The 18,433-nt window shown below is 38.6% G+C and overlaps 1 protein-coding gene across 1 annotated transcript; it reads right to left on the bottom strand.

Annotated features, from left to right (window-relative positions):
* Positions 1 to 339: 339 nt before the first annotated feature.
* Positions 340 to 12,219, bottom strand: CUNH12orf40 (chromosome unknown C12orf40 homolog). Its single transcript, XM_042018310.1, has 11 exons — positions 12,055 to 12,219; positions 10,602 to 10,734; positions 10,011 to 10,077; positions 9,489 to 9,686; positions 7,450 to 7,556; positions 4,738 to 5,270; positions 4,426 to 4,498; positions 3,699 to 3,759; positions 3,040 to 3,106; positions 2,249 to 2,325; positions 340 to 1,666 (listed from the first exon to the last, which is right to left on the bottom strand). Exons 1-11 carry the CDS (start codon positions 12,155 to 12,157, stop codon positions 1,046 to 1,048), a joined length of 2,040 nt encoding a protein of 679 aa, XP_041874244.1. The 5' UTR covers positions 12,158 to 12,219; the 3' UTR covers positions 340 to 1,045.
* Between the last annotated feature and the right edge of the window lie 6,214 nt (positions 12,220 to 18,433).

The raw sequence follows: 18,433 nt of genomic DNA, 5'->3' as shown, positions 1-18,433 counted from the left end.
CTTTTAACATCAGACTCCAAGGGGAAAGTACAACATACTAACCTTATAAAGGCAAATCTCCTGCTCTGTTAAAGGAAGTCTCCAGCAAAGCTTTTGCCCAGGCCGAGTTTGTGAAGAAGAGGAACCCATGCAGCCAGCTGGCTAATGCCAGCACAGACAGACACACAGGCTTTTATATGTATATATATACACACACACATAGTTAAAACAGAGAGATATCTATCTAGAAGTGAAGGTGTACAGATCTATAAGTAGATGTTAGAAACAGTGAATCTCCCTGCCACCTTTACCAGGAACTTTTTACAAGGCAAGAATATAACCTAGAAACAATATTATCAGAAACTTTTATTTGTTGTGATTTGTAGCTCCATACAAATACTGAAATGAAGAAGAAAGTAATTCAGATTTTCAATTTACAGACAGAATACAGAAACACATGAAAGATTTGTTAGTATTAACAACCAGAAAATGAATGAATGGATCTGCTGTGGAAGGAAAAGAGAGCATTTAAAAAAATTAATAAATTAGTTCTTTTTAAATTACCTTCCATTCTATGTGTGCAGATGTACATTTCCTGTTGCTTCCTATTTTTGTGTTTAGTATGAACACACGGCAAAGGCAAGTTTGTCTGTTAAAATGGGTAAGAATCAGACAATGGCTCTAAACTTAGAGCTACACTAAATATGTTTTGAAGTAGAACAACATCTTTCCACTATCTTAAAAGAAACATAGTCAATCAATTCCAAACTACAGATATATGGATATATGGATATATGGATATATGGATATATGGTGAGGAAGCCAATCTAATTCCTAATGTTTGTATTTACTAGGCTATTGTAAAATCCTTTGTTAACAGTTGGATATCTATGGAAACCCATACTTTGAGACAGCAGTAGGCAGACAGAAATCCATAGTTAAAGCAAACAAACAGTAAAAATATCTTCTGTCTAACCAGGCTAGAAAAGTCAAAATATGCCAACTGAATGGAACACACTGAGAACAGGACAAAACTTTTGTGTTCGTTATATGCCATTATAGTTGATCACTGTTTATCTCTCTCCTTCATTTTATCAATGTAGTTCAGCACCTCTAGAGTCCTCCTGCCAGCCAAACTCAGGTACTCGACCTCAGAAGAGAAGGCGTCTGTCCCGGCCGCGCTGCCGGTGCCCGCGGGCTGCGGCACCTCCTGCACTGGCCGTGCGTGCTCTCCTGCGGTGCCGGCGGTGCTGGGAGGAGGGACCCCGCCTGGGCTGCGGGCAGCGGGGAGGGACCCTCCGCAGGTGCATACCCTCAAGGTGCTGCACTGCGTGGCCACATCCACCTTCTCTACTTCTGTCACAGAGCGCTCGGTCTGCGACCAAACATCGCACCTGGTGCTGCGAGTGACATGCTCCCTCTTAAGGGCGCGGTGTAACGAGCCCTGAGACAGGGCTGTGTCGGTTTTATTTTCCTCCTCTGTGGCACAAAAATTAGAGTCTTTCTCCTGACGATTGTTTGCTTCTTCTCTAGCCAAAGTACTGCTGGGCTGCATAGCCGCAGTTTGGGTGTGAGAGCTCTTGGGGGCCTCTCTGCGTGCTGAGGCTGAGAATAGGTTGGCATCGTGTGTCTTCAAGGACTGCTCATTCAGATATTCCTTCTTTTTGGCTGTGTCTTCTTCTTCAGACTGTTTGAACAGAATTGTGCCATTGTAACTGTTCAAATAGTTCAATAACTAAGGACTAAAGTAATAATGACTTACTACTAACTAAGTTAGTGAAATAAACAGAAAGGCCAGAGCTGTCTGCTTTTGGTTGGATGTGGGTTTTTTTTCATTCCTTCTCCAAGGATGTACTTCTGGCTTTTGGTGAAGAGAAGGTGGCTGAGGCAGACTTGCATTCTCACAAGCAATTTATACTCTTCCACCATGGTATTTTTGTGTTCGAGAACGACTGAAAACACAGTGTGTCAAACCATACTGCTCTACAGGCATGTAATGTAAGGCAGCTATACATACAGGAAGAGCACAGAAGTTTGTTTAGCATCTTCCCACAGTCATGCTACTGTAATTCCACAAGGCCAGGATCAAGAGAACATGTCTATCAAACTACTTAGGAAAATTCACAGCTAATAATTTCTTGTCCTCATCACACATGAATTTACATCATACAAAACGAAACAAGATTCCAGCTACATCCACCCTTAGGTGCACTCAGGCTGAGAGATATGATTCAAATCGAGCCCTGCCAACCCACGAGGGTTTACTCACTGTGTCAGGACTAGAGCTCAAATAGCTCTCAGTCTGCCTTGGAGAGTGAGATTGGCTGCTGAGTGGTGACTCCACATCTTGAAAAGTTAGATGAAAAAGAAAGAAAGGTTACTCACCAAAAACTCCCCAGAGATCCAACTCTCAAGTACAGCACGTAGAATTAAACATTACTGTTTCTGATGCAGTTTTAAGATACTGTTTAAAGAACAAAATGTTGGCAAGGTCAATCTAGTTCTTAGCCAGTTCTTCTCTTCTCAGATCAACACATCTTAAAGAGGTTGTGAGATGGGTCCCCCAAAGCCTCAGCTGTGCTGTTAATCAGCAGCAGAACTGTGCTACCCAAAAGGAAGAGGGACTCTGCAGAGCGCAGGCTGTGCGAGAACACAGCAGACTCCATGTGCACATTGGCTGCCATACAAGTTACGTGTTTTTCTCTTGGAGGCTCCTGAGAGATCTTCTGCTCTGAAATGCAGCCAGCACAGTTGACTCTACAGCTATTGAGGGAGCAGGAAGGGACTGCCTAGCTTACTGCCCTCCCTCTGCCCACATCTGGAGTGACAACATATAGTCTAGTGGAAGAGAATATCTCTTCAAGGAAAAGCAAACACAGGTAATTCTTAGTTACCTGATAATACTAGTTGTCTTTTTACAGTGCTGTGTGAATGAGAAATACAAGCCCTCATCAAAGGTAATATCCTAAAAAGATCATTTCCCTGGCTTTAAAAGTAAATGTTTCAGCTTCACATGTAGAGAAAAAAAATTTTAAGTGATAATGTATAAATTGTACTAACCCATCTCCATCTCATGAAGATATGAACTCACTCCAAACTTACACCCTTCCTCTTGTGCTGTTGTGAACTGTTAAAAATAATAAGATATTCATAGTGAGGGTTCAGCTAGATCAGCATCTCAGGTTAAGAGAGGAACACTCAGTTTCTGTGTTACATAAAGGAGTCACTACACTGTACCACAAATTATTTTAAGAGGTATTTTTACGCCTGAGCAGTACCATATGTGGCTTCTACAGGCAAGGCATCTGAAACACTTTTTATATGTATACTGGCTCCCTTTTATATGTATACTGGCTCCCTTTTATATGTATATGAAGCTCCCTTATAATACTGAAGCATCCTGCGTACAATGTCTAGGCATTGCCTGCAGAACCCGATCCTAAGTGTTGATGGGTAACTTACACAATGTCTTTCAGGCATCAGCTAAGGTGAATCAAACCATGTGAACTGTGGACCTAAAAGGGCTGTCTATCTGAACCACGTCACTACAAGCAGTTCTGTCTGAATTCCTTATATAAACCATGATGGGAAAGAATCTTCCGTGGTAGTGGATTCAGTGAAGATATATTCAGTTTCTAACTGTGAACAATCCTTCTCCACCTCAAATGAATTGTGCAGAGAGTGGGTTTGACAAAAAATACATATTTTTAAAAAGTTACCTCTTCAAATACAAAGAGATGGTTCTCACTCCAGGCTGTTTCTTTCACAGACTTGTCATCACTGAGGAATGCAAACACAAAATCCTATGGTAAGTGATTTTCCCCCTGTATTTTTATTTTCTTTCTGAGTTAAAGTCCTTACTGGTGACTTTTCAATTTTTATTTTGTCTTCAGTAACCATTAAATGCTTTCTACTACTGAGATCCTTGGACTTATCTCTGAACCTGAGATTTAACACCAAGAATATGTTTTTCATAAACTTCATTGCAGTTGAAATGCAAAATGGAATTGAAACAATGACAGAAAATAGTGCTGTTTTGTAAAATGGAAGGTGCTATGTATCAGTCCTTGAAAAACAAGTCTTTAGTAAAACACTGGGCACTCACATAGCCCAGGGAAGACACTTACTTGCTCTGTAGCTAGTGGAATGAGACAAAGTCTTTTAGAGGACAAGCCAGATCAACACCTTAACTTCAGGAACACCAAACTGTCCCATGAAGCAGTATTTCAATATGTACTTATTATGGGCAGACACAGAGGCATAATGGGCCTACATGTGCATAAGGTTATTCACATTACACACTACTGTTTTCACTGAGAAAACTAGAGTCCTCAGTAATACTGTTTAGAATTTTGCCTTCCTGTCTTCTTAGCAGGATTTCTCCAATTCAGCAAGGTCTCTGCAGTTATCACTGGTTAAGAGATTGGTAATTTCCATGACACTCACCTTTTTTTTCTTGAATAATTCTGCACATTCTCCTTTAAGCTATTGTGCTGATCATGGTGATAAGCAAATGTCTCTAAAATAAAAAAAGTAAATGTTGACTTTAAAATGCAATAGAATAAATGCAATTTGAATAGAAAGGTTTCTGTCAAGTTTTTAAAATAATTTAAATAATTGGATTTAAAATTAAGTGACTGCATTTTGAAAAGTCATGATGTTTTCAGTTGGGGCAGATACATCTCTGGTTCTAAGAATGTATGTGTTTAAAAGGAGAATAAAACCCAGAATATATGTCCTTAAAATATTAACACGCACCAATTTTTTCAAGGTTTGCTTTTTTTCCTTTCTTTTCACGGGGTATGAAGTAGCTCTGTCCCTCATGACAGTTCTGCAGGTGGGTTTTAGGAAGTCCACTGGTTTCCTTGTAGCTTGCACTTGAGGCATTGTTGCTTTTAAGGAAAACCTGTTCTGGAGCTGTGAAAATGCCTTCAAGGTGTCTGTCTACAGACTTTTCTTTTGCATTGATTGCAGGATAAACCTTTCTAGTGTCATGAGAATAATTTCTGTTGGTCATTTGATTTCTAACATCAGGAACAGTGAAAAAAATGTCAGTATTGCTTTGGTTAGAAAAAGGATTAAAATGCTTTGCGGACGGATTATTATGGATTGGTTGACTCTCATCTTCAAATAGTGCCAGAAAGGAACAACCACTTCCATCTTGGGGATCTTTCAGTTCTGCAGTTTCTTTCACAACATCAAATACTGGTTCTTTTATTCCTTCACAGTTTTCTGATTCATTACTGGCCATTATCACTGGATTTTTCCTGGCAAAATCCATATGGTCTAGCCTGGGGGTTGGCAGTGAGGTGTAACAGGGGTAGAAAAGAAAAAAGCATTTTGCTTAGTACACAAATAAGTAAAATACTGACTGTTAACACAACATTTTATGATAACTTGATGATAAAAATCTCAAAAACTTCACTGCTCATTACACTTGATTTTGTCCTAAATGTACAGTATTTCAACTGAAAAAGTGTGTATTTTATTATGTTTTATATCTACTATATAGTAAGATTGATTTAAAAGGAGTTCTGTTTCTTAATGTCTCCAAATATACAAAGCCATGGAGCATATCCTCCTGGATAGGAAACCGTGATTTATAAAATCAGCCACAGTATGTCACTGCTGCTCCACCAACTGACCAAAGGCAGCCACTTCGGGGAGAAAAAGAAAAGGGGGGGAAATAAGTAAAGAGGAAGACAGTTTGTTCCATTCATAAAAGTAGTTTGTTCAAGACTATATTTCTTTTCCATTCTGAAAGCCCATAAAAAGTGACTTTCATTTGTACTCGAAATCAGTAACCCTGATTCAGCACAGAATTTTTCTGTTCCAGTGTCAGGAGGCCAGTCAGATATTTCATTATGCCCCTACTTCCCCACTTCTGAGAGTAGTAGGTTTGAAGATTTTGTTGTATGAGCATCATGGGTATGAAAGCTATCATGCTTTCACTTACTTGGCTCCTAATCTAACATTCTCACTGTTTTTTTTCTGGGCTAGATCTGCTGACTGACCTTTCAGAAACTGAGCAAAAAGTTGAGATTCTTCTGAAGAACAGAGATCGGGCAAAGAAGGCCATTCAAAAAAAGCCCTTTCTTTAAAACGCTCTGAGTAAGGCTATCAATAGAACTTGAAAACTGAAATGTAGTACAGAAAACTCTTACTGGAGAAAACATCTGTGGTGTTGTGATCAGGAAATACTTGGAACTGGATAAAGGTTCTATGGAACTTAAATGAGAAACTTGTTTTCTCTGCTTACAGAAACCTCTCCAGAACAGTTTTAGAAGGCTAAAAACACTAGAGTATGTTCCTAAAGATACTTGGATAGATCTACATGAGGAAGGTAAAACCATTTTGTGAAGCAATTCAGTCTCTCTCTCAACTCCAGCTGAATATTTTGTCATGCAAAGTAAAAGTTAAGAATAGATGAGGGAGAAATGAAAGGAGAGATGTAGGTGAGATAAGATTATGTAGGGCTTCAATGTAAAGATATTAATTGGGAATTCACACAGATATACAGCAAGGTGAATGCTATGCTTATTTTAGGTTTTGCTGGAGAAAGCCAGGAAAAGCTACAAGAAGAGTGGAAGTTAAGGTGGCTGATGTGTTTCAGTATTTGGTCAGTGAGTTTATCGGTCACTTGACTCCCCAAGTGAACAGGCTGTAGGCACTTCAGAAACAGCTAAATACTATGTGGCCTTTTTATATCTCTATCCAGCCTAAGCTAGAGATGGACAGGAACTTTAAACCAGATGGCAGGCTTATGGAATAGAAGGAGTAAAGTAAGATTAGCTATGAAAGACCTCTAGATTCAAGGGACACCCTTTGGAAAGAAAATGAAAATGTTTAGTACAGATGAGTCTGGCCCTAAACCACCTGTGATTTGAAGTATTTTTAATCAGCACATACAAAAAGAAATGTATTCTTGATTTCTATCCATTCTTTTAAAAACGAAGCGTATATTCTCATAGATGTATTACTGAATCATTTATGGGGAATAAAGAAAGCTATAGTAGGATCACATAAGAAAGAGAAGGAAAGAAAATGCTTTTTTCATGGAATCCCAAGTATAAATAATGTAGGTGCAGATTTGCTACTGCATCAAGATCATCAGAAAAGCACTTGCAACAGTGCCCAGAACTAATAACACCTGGGGCAGTTTCCCCTCCTCATAGCCTCTTAGTAAATCTGTGCTATCATTCAAGGTGAATTCAGAAACACTGTCATGTTTGTGACATTGCAAAAAATAGATCATTTTTCCAAGTGCCTACCCAAAATTCAGATTTTGCTGCCTTTCAGCAAATTTAAATAGCTTTGTATGTTTAGTATTTCCATTTGATTCCAATTTCTATTTGAAAAACACCAAAAGTCAGTGAAAAAAACAGTAGCAATAAGCTTTGGCTTATTTTAGTATTTTTCTTTATTAAACTTGACTGCTATTTCCCTCATTAATGTAAAATCAGTGCCTACCTATGAAATGGCTCAAACAGTTCCTGAGGCACTGTATCAGACTTCCTGTAAATACACTGGCTTGGAGGTTTTGTATTCCAAGGGTCTTGATCAAAGCTGTTTCCTGGCTGAGAAAACAGTAGAAGCTGTCAAACTGTGAATATACATAATTGTTATAGTCTTTAAAACTTTCAAGTTGGGCTTGCAAACAATATACATATTTTCCCACTATTTTTATTTCTCTTTATCTTTACAGTAGAAGACCAAACCTCCTTAAAGCCCAACTGCTGCCAAGTAAACTTTAGCCAACAGACAACTACTCTGAGCATGACAGTAACAGACACTTTTTTCTCATCCTATTGTCCATTCATCTGGATCACAGCTGCCCATTTTGGCTACTAGGATCCCATGGGAAACCTTGTCAAAAGCCTTCCTAAAGTCAGGGTAAATAATGCCTGATCTTCTCTCTAATTCCCAGAGCTACTAATTTCATCACAGAAAGCAATTGGGTCCACCAGGCAGAGTATGACACTGGAAAATCTGATGGCTGTTTGCAGACACCTTCTTATTCCTCCTGTACCTTGGAATTGCCTCTGGGAGCTTAGCTCCTTAATCCTTCCAGGGACAGAGGTAAGATGATGCTTCCCCAGATCATGCTCACATTTTTGCAGATGGACATAACCTTTGCATATTTCTTCTCGCTGGGAAGCTTTTCTGATCACCACAGCCTTACAAAGATGATAAATATCTGCCTTGCAGTGACATCATCCAACAACCTGAATATACCTGGATGGACTCTGTCCAGTCTCATATATTTCTGTATGTCCAGGTTACAGTGGATTTTCTACCTTGTTCCTTCCCTACTGTTTTGTACAACTCTCCCCCAACTCCTGACTGCATTTTAAGATGAGCCAGAGAGCAGAACTTGTCTGAAAAACTTGAAGAAAAGTAGTTTTTGAGTACCTTGGGCTTTTCCACGCCCTTTGTCACTAGGTCTCAACTCTTTTTAGTAGTGGACAGCATTTTCCTTGGTTTCCTTTCCTTGATGACGCACCTTTGATGACAAGAAGTCCTCCTTGCTGTTCTTCTCACCCATTGTGATTTTCAGCTCTGACCACCCAAATGCCAGCCCTCCAAGCTAGGGGGATGCTCTGATCTTCTTCCTGGTTTGCCCATCCGTCCTTACACACTTCCTCTTTGCATTTGAAGTCAGTCAGGAGTTCCCTGATTCAGCCAAACTGGTCTCCAGAATCTAATAATTCTCTTGCACATAGAGGTGGACTGTCCTTGTGTTTAGAAAACATCATTCTTGGACTTCTTTGTTCTTCAGGTCAGCTTTCTGTGGGGTTCTGGCCTACTCATTCCCTGAACAACCCATCATCTCCCCTTCTGAAACTCCTGGAGCATTTATTGCTCACTTACCTCAAGTGAAACACATAGAATTTGTTTTATTACTTCCAATGAATAATATATTTGCTTAAAATGAAGCATATTATATTTGCTATCGCTTTTCTAAGGATGGTTCTTTTAAGAGTCACAAAGTCAACAAAAAGAAAAAATAGTAACATGCATCAGAACAAATCACTTTCAGTTGTTTCTTAAATGTAAAGAGTTAAACAGAAGAGCGCTGAGAACACTGTAAGAACTGTGTTACTCACTGAGACATTAAAAGATAAAAAATTAGGTCATGGAATCACCTGGGATCATATAACACCCAGTTATTCTAACTGTGTGTTTAAGAAAGCTGTATTTATAACTAATATATTTCAGCTTTCTTTAACCAACTTTACAAGCCAGAAACAAAAGAAAGCCAGCAGTGTATGACTAATTCTCTTTCTGCAGATATCAGCAATACTGAGAGCTCAGTGAACAAACACTCAAGCTGAGCTTATTTCAGAACAATAAAAGAAATATATTTGTATATACAGAATATTCATTGCCACCAGCCTACAAGAAATGTTGATCATTCATAATTGTCTTCACCATTACACTAATTTTACACACCAAATAAATGCAAGTTAGTTTAAAATAATTCTGTGGAAGTAAAATATTAACCAAACCTGGTTTTGCAGCTTCTTTTCATTGGTCTGTTCCCAAATGTTGCCCATTAGTTTTGTGTTGAAATTTTCTTCTGAAAGCTGTGTATGGTTAGAGAACTGAAAACCAGAGGACAACGGACAAGCACTAAAAACTCTTGCCATGTTGTCTTCATTTTCCATACTAGAATCAACATAGCCTAGTTCTGTTACTTGTGACAGCTAGACAAAACATAACAAAGAGACATTTTATTTATCTAAAACTGTTTTGGTTTAAGCATAAAGTTCAAAGTAATCAAGCCTTTCTATATCTTTTACATCTCTGCACATAAAACACAAAGAAGAGAAAATTTTCATATATTCTGATGTGACTTTTTCATGAAAAACTTAAGGCAATAAGGAAAATAATGTATTGATACAGTCTTAAAGAAGAAGACTTTATGTGTTTCAGTATCCATGAAATTTGGTCACTCTTCGAAAAATCACTTAAAAATACAGTAGTTACTGCACATTTTTAGTCTTATATCGTAAGAACAATAAACTTACATTATGCTGATATTTTACTTTTTCTGAGAGATGCTGTCTTCTGCTGGCCAATACTTGCTTTTGTAACCTTGTAAATGAATAAAATGAATTTTAAAAGCCTATGAAATACAAGATACAAGATCCTAAAGATTAAAGTATTCTGAGTATTAATTTCAAAATAATTTAGGAATATTTTTCCACACATCTTAAAGCAGCCTGATTCTTAAGCAGTTTTGAGCAGCCTGTCTGTGAGCTGGTCACTTTAGGGTGTCTGAAGCTGAATGGAAAAACAGTATAACTGGGTAATGCTGTTTGAATAACTTGCTCCTTGAGATAAACTTAGTGCACGTACCTGACATGAGAACAGACACATTACCTTTAAAAATCTCTCAGCTTCATGTGCAGTTTTGTATTCAGAATTTATTAAGTACTCTCTCACAATAAAAGTATCACTGGAAGGACAAGAGTGGTTGTGAAACTTCCCTGTTTACACAATGTGTTTAAACAATGGTACGTTTAAGTTTTCTTAATACCCCAAACGTTATGACTATCATGAAATGCCTCTTCCAGAACCTCACCATTGTGTAACTATTGCCTATTTTATACAAGTACCTGCTCTGGAGATCATCTAAGTTTGATTTATGTTGTGTACATTGGGGTGACATGGGAAGCTCTAAGTTATGTCTCCTAATAGGTTTTTTTTCATCTTCAGTGATATCAATGTGGACTGGCTTCCTCATGTTCTCTGCAAAGAAAGTATTTGGTATGTCAGTGCTGGGCTTAGAGAAAGTTTTGAGGTTCCTGAACTTTCATTAGAGTACAAAAGCTGTTGTTCTAGATTTCTTAATCCATTTAAAGCTGTATTTATTGCTTTCTTTGCTACTAACAATACAAAACCTCTATTCTAAATGGCATGATAGTATAAAATTATTTAGTCAGCCACTGTGTGTGTACAGGCTCTGTTACGTTCCTCAGTCACCTTCTACTCTTCTGAGCATAGGACAAAAAATTTTCCATAATCTGGTTTATTAATATGTCGCAGATGATAACAGTCATAGAATCATAGAATCATTTAGGTTGAAGAAGACTGTTTAGATCATTGAATCCAACCATTAACCCAGCATTGCCAAGTCTACCACTAAACCATATCCCTAAGCACCACATCTACATTTAAAGAGCTAGGACTCGAGTTTTAGTGATGTTTCTCAAGAAGTTTAATAATAGATTTTAAGAGAGAAAATGAGTAGAACTGACAAGACTATTCCAAAAGCCCCCAAAGTTCTGAAAAAGTTAGTGGATGAGAAATAGACCGATTCTACAGCAAAGAGAAAAAGAAATGGATATAGGGTTAAAATAATGAATAGAATGAGGAAGGTAATAAGTGTGTGTAGTGGTTTAGAAATGGTATTCTCCAGTTTAGTGTTCCCACTGAAACACTCCAAACCATGTGCCACTCACTCCCTCTCCCTCTTTTCCATCTCCCTCTCCCTCTTTTCCGTCTCCCTCTCCCTTTCCTTCTCTCTCTCCCCCTAACTCTGCAGCAGGATGGAGAGGAGAATTAGAGGCAAAAAAGGTAAAGATCATGGGTCGAGATAAGCACAATTGACTGGAAACAGCAATGAAATAAGAAACGACATTAATAACAGAGTGATGATTCACAGGCAGGTGCTCACCACAGGGAGCACAGCCTTCCCCAGGCACCCTCTTCCCGCTACCCCACCGGATGGGACTCCTTCCCCTGTGCATGATGTGAGGAGGTGCAGAACAACCTCAGGGTCCTGGCCATGCCTCTCCTGGCTACTGCAAACATTAATGTGGCCTGGCACCAGGACACTGCACAAGGCTTTAAAGGTGAAGTAGGCAGGAGCCAAGGTTATTTGATTCCTCTTACACCCTGACTTTTTATTCAGTCATAATTCTTGTATTTATGTACAATTTTTTTTATTTTAAAATAAAACAACACTTACTTGAGGGTTAAGTTGTAAATGGAAGAAAAAGAACTAAAATAACAGCAATAATAGTTAAGAATAACTAATTATGAGAAGTCAGAATACCCAAAACTCACCAGTGTTGTCTTTTTTGGTTGATATCTGATTAACCACATAAAGATTAAGAAGATCCAAACTGACTGCTGAACTTTTAGGAGATGATACTTCCAGAAGCTTCATCTTTGACTTAAGTTTCTTTCTTTCAAAGTATTCCTTAATTTTTTTAAAGGAGAGAATAAATTTTTGACAGAAGCTTCAACAACACATTACCAGTATAGTTAATCCTTTTGAAACTAGCAAGCAAGACTTAGTGAACTATTCCTAATAAAAGCACATGGTGAAGCATCTCTGAATTCTCATGCCCTGTTTGCTGTTAATTTATTTTTATTACCTTGAAGAAGAAAGCAAGTATAATTTGGTCGTATTCAAAATAAATCATTGTTATCTTGATGCCAAATATTTAGTCCTTAAATGCTAATTTCTCAAATTTTGTTTACAATCACTAAAAATGTTTCTTTAAAATAAAAGATACCAAATGTGGCAAGGATAAAGTCTTAAAAAAATTTAAACTTGGGCTTTTTATGGGGCATATAAAATAAGCAAATAAATCAGCAAGATTACATACACCAGGTGTGTCATCTGTAATGACACCAAGGGTTTATTGTTCTCCAAATTTGTCTTTCTGGACAAAGAAAATAGTCTTCTGACCAAAAAAAAAAAAAAAAAAAAAAAGAGAGAAAAAAGTAAAAAAGAAAAGTCTCTAAGATTGGGAATTCAGAAAGAATTTTTGTTACAAGGAATAGAAAGACATATGACTGAAAGTTTGAATATATCAGGACAATAATATAGGAAACAAACTCCTCCATTTTGCAGACTATTAACAACCTAAAATCATCAACATTATCAATCATGAATCAATAAACCCATTAAGATTTATTTTTTTCTAACCAAAAGAAGGATATTGAAAACTAAAGGCTATGCCAAAGCAAAAAATTGCTTTTCTTCTGAAATGTAATTCCTCTCATGATTTCAGGTTATATGTAACTAATATACCTAACACATTCATTGGTAACTAATTTTTAGTATAATTTATTATTTTCTTTAGCTTTCAGAATGATATTAGTTATGGAAAATATCTGTTCTTCAGTTAAGGTGAGTATCTTCAGTCAGGTAAAATCAGCCTGTGTACAAATCAACACTTCAAAATTCATGTCACTTTGGGGTCCACACCCCCAAAATATATCCCACTCCCTTCAGTGTCCCAGATATTTTTTTCCCATCACCTCTAAATTACTAATAATTGTATAGTGGCAATTAGAAAACTACCACAGTGTTTAGTAATTTAGTACTGCCTTACTAAGAACAATCCTGTCTTGGATCATCTCCTGTTTTCCCTCTCCACTGAAGAAAATTACATAGTTGTAATATAAATTATGTGGCTTAGACCAGTAATCCCTGAGAAAACAGACCTGTTGAGAACTCACAGGCCTCCAGGAAACTGGGAAAGCGATGAGGACAAGCTGCTGACTGGTCCCACATTCCCATAAGTAAATGTTTTAATTTGAGTAATTGTCTCTATACAGTCAGCCTGTTTTTCCTCTACCTCTATATGTCTGTGCACCTGCTCTGGGCATTGGGGGTATCAGCTTCAGTGGTGGAGCTTCCCTATACTGCCTCTTTCTTTCCTGCTGCTGAGGAGGAAACTGACTCTACTTATTATAGTTATAGCCATTTTCTCTTACTGTTTTCTTTCTCTTTCCTTTTTGAAATGTCTTCTGCTATGCCAGGGATAAGTTTGATTCTTTTATTTCACTTTCAGATTCAAAATACAAATAAGCCGTCCTCCTTTTGTTAATGCCAAATAAAGGACTTCAATGAGCCTAACATCCTTTTACAGGGCCCAGAAAAGTGGCTGTGTATGTGTGTGTTAGGCCTGCTGACCACGGGGTTATCACTCTGAGGCAAGCAATCCCATGTGCCTGCACATACCAACACAATATGGTAACAGAAGTAATCCAGGAAAACCAAAACAGGGCACAGGCATTCATTCATTCAGTCAGTCAGTCAGTCAGTCAGTCAGTCACACCTTCTCTGGCTCCCTCCTCTTCCTGTTGGAATTCAGTGTAGTAAATCTAGAACAAGACTTTCGCCCTTAAAGTCAGGCAAACACATTGTAACTGTTAAGCTACTGTTTTGAATCTCACTCCAAATGCTTTGAAAGTTTTACCTAAGTGAACCCACTAAAGCTTTTATATAACAATATATAATCCAATATGGCTGAAACTGTTTACCTTTTGTTTTCTCCTTTCCTGCTTTAATATGATTCTGCTTCTGAAAAATGCAAATAATTATTATTTTAATTGCAGAAGTATAGTCTTGAGTCATGGCTTGAATTTTTCATCGATGGTTCTGAGATTTTAGGACACAAATATGTTAATGTTATGTTATGTTATATGTTATGTTACAATGGATCAAACCTTCAGGTAGCAAAGTCAACATATCTCTGTTGAAGTAATTTTGACTGATCCTAGTTTACTCCAGTAAGGATAGGGCCATATTCTATATTAGGCTACCAAATGCATTTAACATGAAAAAAGAAAACAGAAAAAGCTTTTAGTCATTTGACTTGTAATGCAACATTTCATCAATTTATAATTTCTTTAACCTTAAGAAATCTTTGTCAATATATTATTTTCTCCTAATTTTCTTTGTCGTGCTGCAACATAGCTACAAAACTATATTAGCAAACAAACCAAAGGAGCACTAAATGAGCTTTTACCTTTTGGGATTTTACAGAATACTAGGGTCCTTTTGTAAAACAGGAAAGAAAAATGGATTGACCCTACGAGTTCCTGTTTGTGCAATATAGGAGACAGTTATACCTCCAACTACTTTCTCACCTCTAAAACATAGTCTTAAGTGAAATGCCTACAGGACATGGTCCATAAAATTGGAACTCAGGGTCACTGTTACATGAGCAGAGTGAGTATGGCTGCAGTCCTTAGGTCAGTTAGACTAGGACTTTTTGTGAGGGTTAGGAATATGGAGTATTCCCTTGGAATTAACTTTGGCTAAAAGTTAGAGCAAACTTTCCAAACATATGCATATAACATTCACCTTTTCAGTGGGGACAAACCCTAGTGATGAGCAGTTTTTCTGACACCTAAAATGCAAATCCCAGATTCACCCAAGGAACCCTGACAGATACTACCAGCAGCAGCAAGCAGCAGGTTAATTTGTATTTGCTAAATGTGTTCAATACTCCTACACACTGTGTTTTCTTACAGAGAGTATGGCAGACAGGCATTTAGGACAAAGTTGGTGTTCGTGTTTTGGGGTTTTTTCCAACTAAAACTCTCCCTTCCTCTGGCTTCACAGAGGCAACATTCAGAAAACCCAGTTTGCCTGGGAAGACTTCCAGATGGGTAGGGTGTTCTTTTAGTTTGATTCTGCATAGAGTCTGGATGATTACAAAGCTGTGTTCAGCAATGCTGCTTCCCAACAGCTGATAAAATCTGTGGGGTTTACATTTTTAGTAGATTGGCAGAGGGCACGGCACCTAAAGAAACTGAACATTATCCTTTTTTTTTTTAATCATTACAACTCAGTTTGCTATGTTTTACTATTTCATTGAATCTCAATACCTATACCTTCTTTTCCCCAAATGGTAACCACTGCTGTTCACAAGGGTGTGAGGAAAAGCCTCATCCAGCCCCTGTCTGTGGAGAGACACTGAGCCCAAATGTGACCCCCTGCCTGGGGTGGGAGGGCATCTGCACCTCCTCAAAGTCTGGCTCAGGAGGGGCTGTCACACACCATGGCCTGCTGCTCTGTGAGGGGACACCAGGCCTGAAACACGCACACTGTGGCACTACTGTTCTGTGGAGAGACACGAGTTCAGCCACAAACACCACGGCTATGCCCAATGTGTGAGGGGAAATGAGGCCTGAAACACACACCGTGGCTGTGCTGTTTGTGAGGCGACACCACGGCTGTCACACACACAGCGCGGCAGTGCCTGGTTTGTGAGAGGACATCAGGGTTGTTAAACCCACCATGGCGGTGCCCAGTCTGTGAGGGACACTGACACAGCATGGAGCTGTTTCTGCTGGCTTTGAAGAGTTTCACTCACCGACTGCCACCGACCCAGTTCATTTTCTGTTGCTGAGGAGGCAGGCAGGGAGGGCTGCCCTGTGCGCTGCTTGCAGTGTAGGTGGAGGCGATGGCTACCCCAGGGATGGTTTGCAGCCTCCCAGCAGGGCCACTGGGCCGGTCTGAGGGGCCTCCTCCTCCCTGGGAGCACCGGGGCAGCTGCTCTCCACGCCCCCAGGCTGGCTGAGAAGGAAAGGGTGGTAGAGGGACTGACAAAGGAGAAGGATGCAGAAAGCCAAGCGAGGCAGCTGATGGGGAAAAGGCGATGCTCTGCTTGCTGCCGCCCTTCCTCTACCCCGGTGTTTCCATACAGGCTGCTGCCAAAGCCATCGCCCTTTCCCAAGGGAGTCATGAGTGTCTTGTTGTCCCAAGTGAATCAATTTGTCTTTCAGGTGCAGCTTGTCTCTGCTACAACCACTGTAAGTTTGGGGCAAGAGAGCACTTTCCTCTCCATCCTGCTCTTTTTCAGGTATTTTAGAGGTAACAGAAGAACTGATAAGCATTTTCTACCAGTAGATGTTGTTGCCTTTGGTGCTGCATGAAGAGCTGTTGCGTGTAAATGTGACAAACCCTCGAGGAGGGATACAGAACCACCCAGGGAATCTTGGCAGCAACACAGCTCCACTCACTCCCTTCCCTGTAACTCACTGCCATCGTCTCAGCAAGTGAAGGCACCCATTTACAAAACAATCATCAAAATTCTGTATGAATCTTTTCCTGTGGTGTTTCTTTACTGAGTTATCTTTAGTCTAACATTTTTCAGGGTACTAAAGTTTGATCAGCTTTAGTGCAACAGTGTGAAGAGTGTTCAGAGCAGATATTAGGAGTCTAAAATTAAAAATCAGCCAAGATGTTTTTCTTTCTAATACTTCTAATTTGTCTAGGGCGTTTATAGTATCTGATAAGTATGCATAATTGTTTCTTGTAACAACACTAGATTAAAATCTTCATAATAAATTATATCTATATTTTAAGTCTATGCGTTTCTACAGTTAATATGACAGATGACAGACTGAAAATTTATTTAATTTCATCACTTCGACTATTAAGTTTTATTTTCAATTCCATCTAGTTTAAATGTTTAACTTGTTAATACTATGTCTAAGATGTAGTTTCTTGTATAACACAATCAAATCCCTTTTACTCTTGTTTTTCTAATATATGATATTTTTTGTATCACCCTTACTCTTCCTTTTTCACAGTATTGTCTAGATTTAAAGGAAAAGAGTGGACTTTTCTTTATGTTTGCCTTATTTTATCTGGTAGTTAGACGTTATTTGTAGAATCCAGGAAAAGTGACATAGCAGTTTCAATTAATTATTTTTCAACATAAGAAATCTTCTTCTCCTCGAATTACTTCTTGCAGAGAAAGCTAATGACTTTTCAAACAGTCATAAAATAAAAAATCAGTTATTTTTTGAGGAGGGCGAAGTAAAAAATGAAATAAGACCTGAGATGCATATGACTATATTTCCAGTGTTTGTATATTTTGCCTTGATTGTCAACATTTTAAAAATTTGAAATAATTGATCTGAATTTCTGAATGATGCCAAAATTTCAAAGAGCTTCAGGACATTATTATTAATTTTTAAAAGGTCATGAAAATGAGTTTCATGGAGGTTAGTTGATTCTCTGGGAAGTGAAGTAAGTACAGAACAAAGAGGCTTCCTCTATCTGCCAGAAACTGCAGTTTAAAGATTTCCCTTTTTTCTAACTTTTACAGCCACTCTTCAGAATAACTCTATCTCTTGTTCCTTTGTTAAGGAAGTATTATACAGGATCTTCTTCAGAACAGCTTTCCAACCTTCAGCACCTGAGTTTTCCTCTCTGACATGTTCCTTCATTATCAGATCAGCTCTAGATATGAGACATATTAAAACAGCCCAAAGTAGCCTAAGAAAGCATTTCTCCAGGGACACTGGTGTTGAAATGTTGACTGTGCAACTTTTGGCACCCAGCTCTGAGTAGGTCCTTAAAGAACTCCTGTATAATCAAACAAGAGAGAGGGAGGTCTTCTGATGGGTGGCTCAAGCACTTTAAGTTAGGCCCCTACTCTATGTCCCGACACACCCAGATAGGAAGCAGCTAATTTGGACAATGAAACTGTGTGAATTCAAAGTGTGTGCCAACTCTGTCTGCAGCATTATTCTACCCTGAAGGTTTGCACGCTTCTTCCCCTAAGCACGTTCCCTTGAGTGAACAGACACTGCTTATGTAAAATCTTATACTCACCAGAGACAGAGAGAGAGAAACAGAGAGACGAGTTTCCAAGCAGTTTCTTAGAACTAACTGCAAATAGTTCTC

Source organism: Corvus kubaryi, unplaced genomic scaffold, assembly GCF_017639235.1.
Source record: "Corvus kubaryi isolate FWS band 111438036 unplaced genomic scaffold, C.kubaryi_AGA036_p1.0 137, whole genome shotgun sequence".
Taxonomy (NCBI): Eukaryota; Metazoa; Chordata; class Aves; order Passeriformes; family Corvidae; genus Corvus; species Corvus kubaryi.
This window is presented reverse-complemented; position numbering and strand designations above follow the sequence as displayed.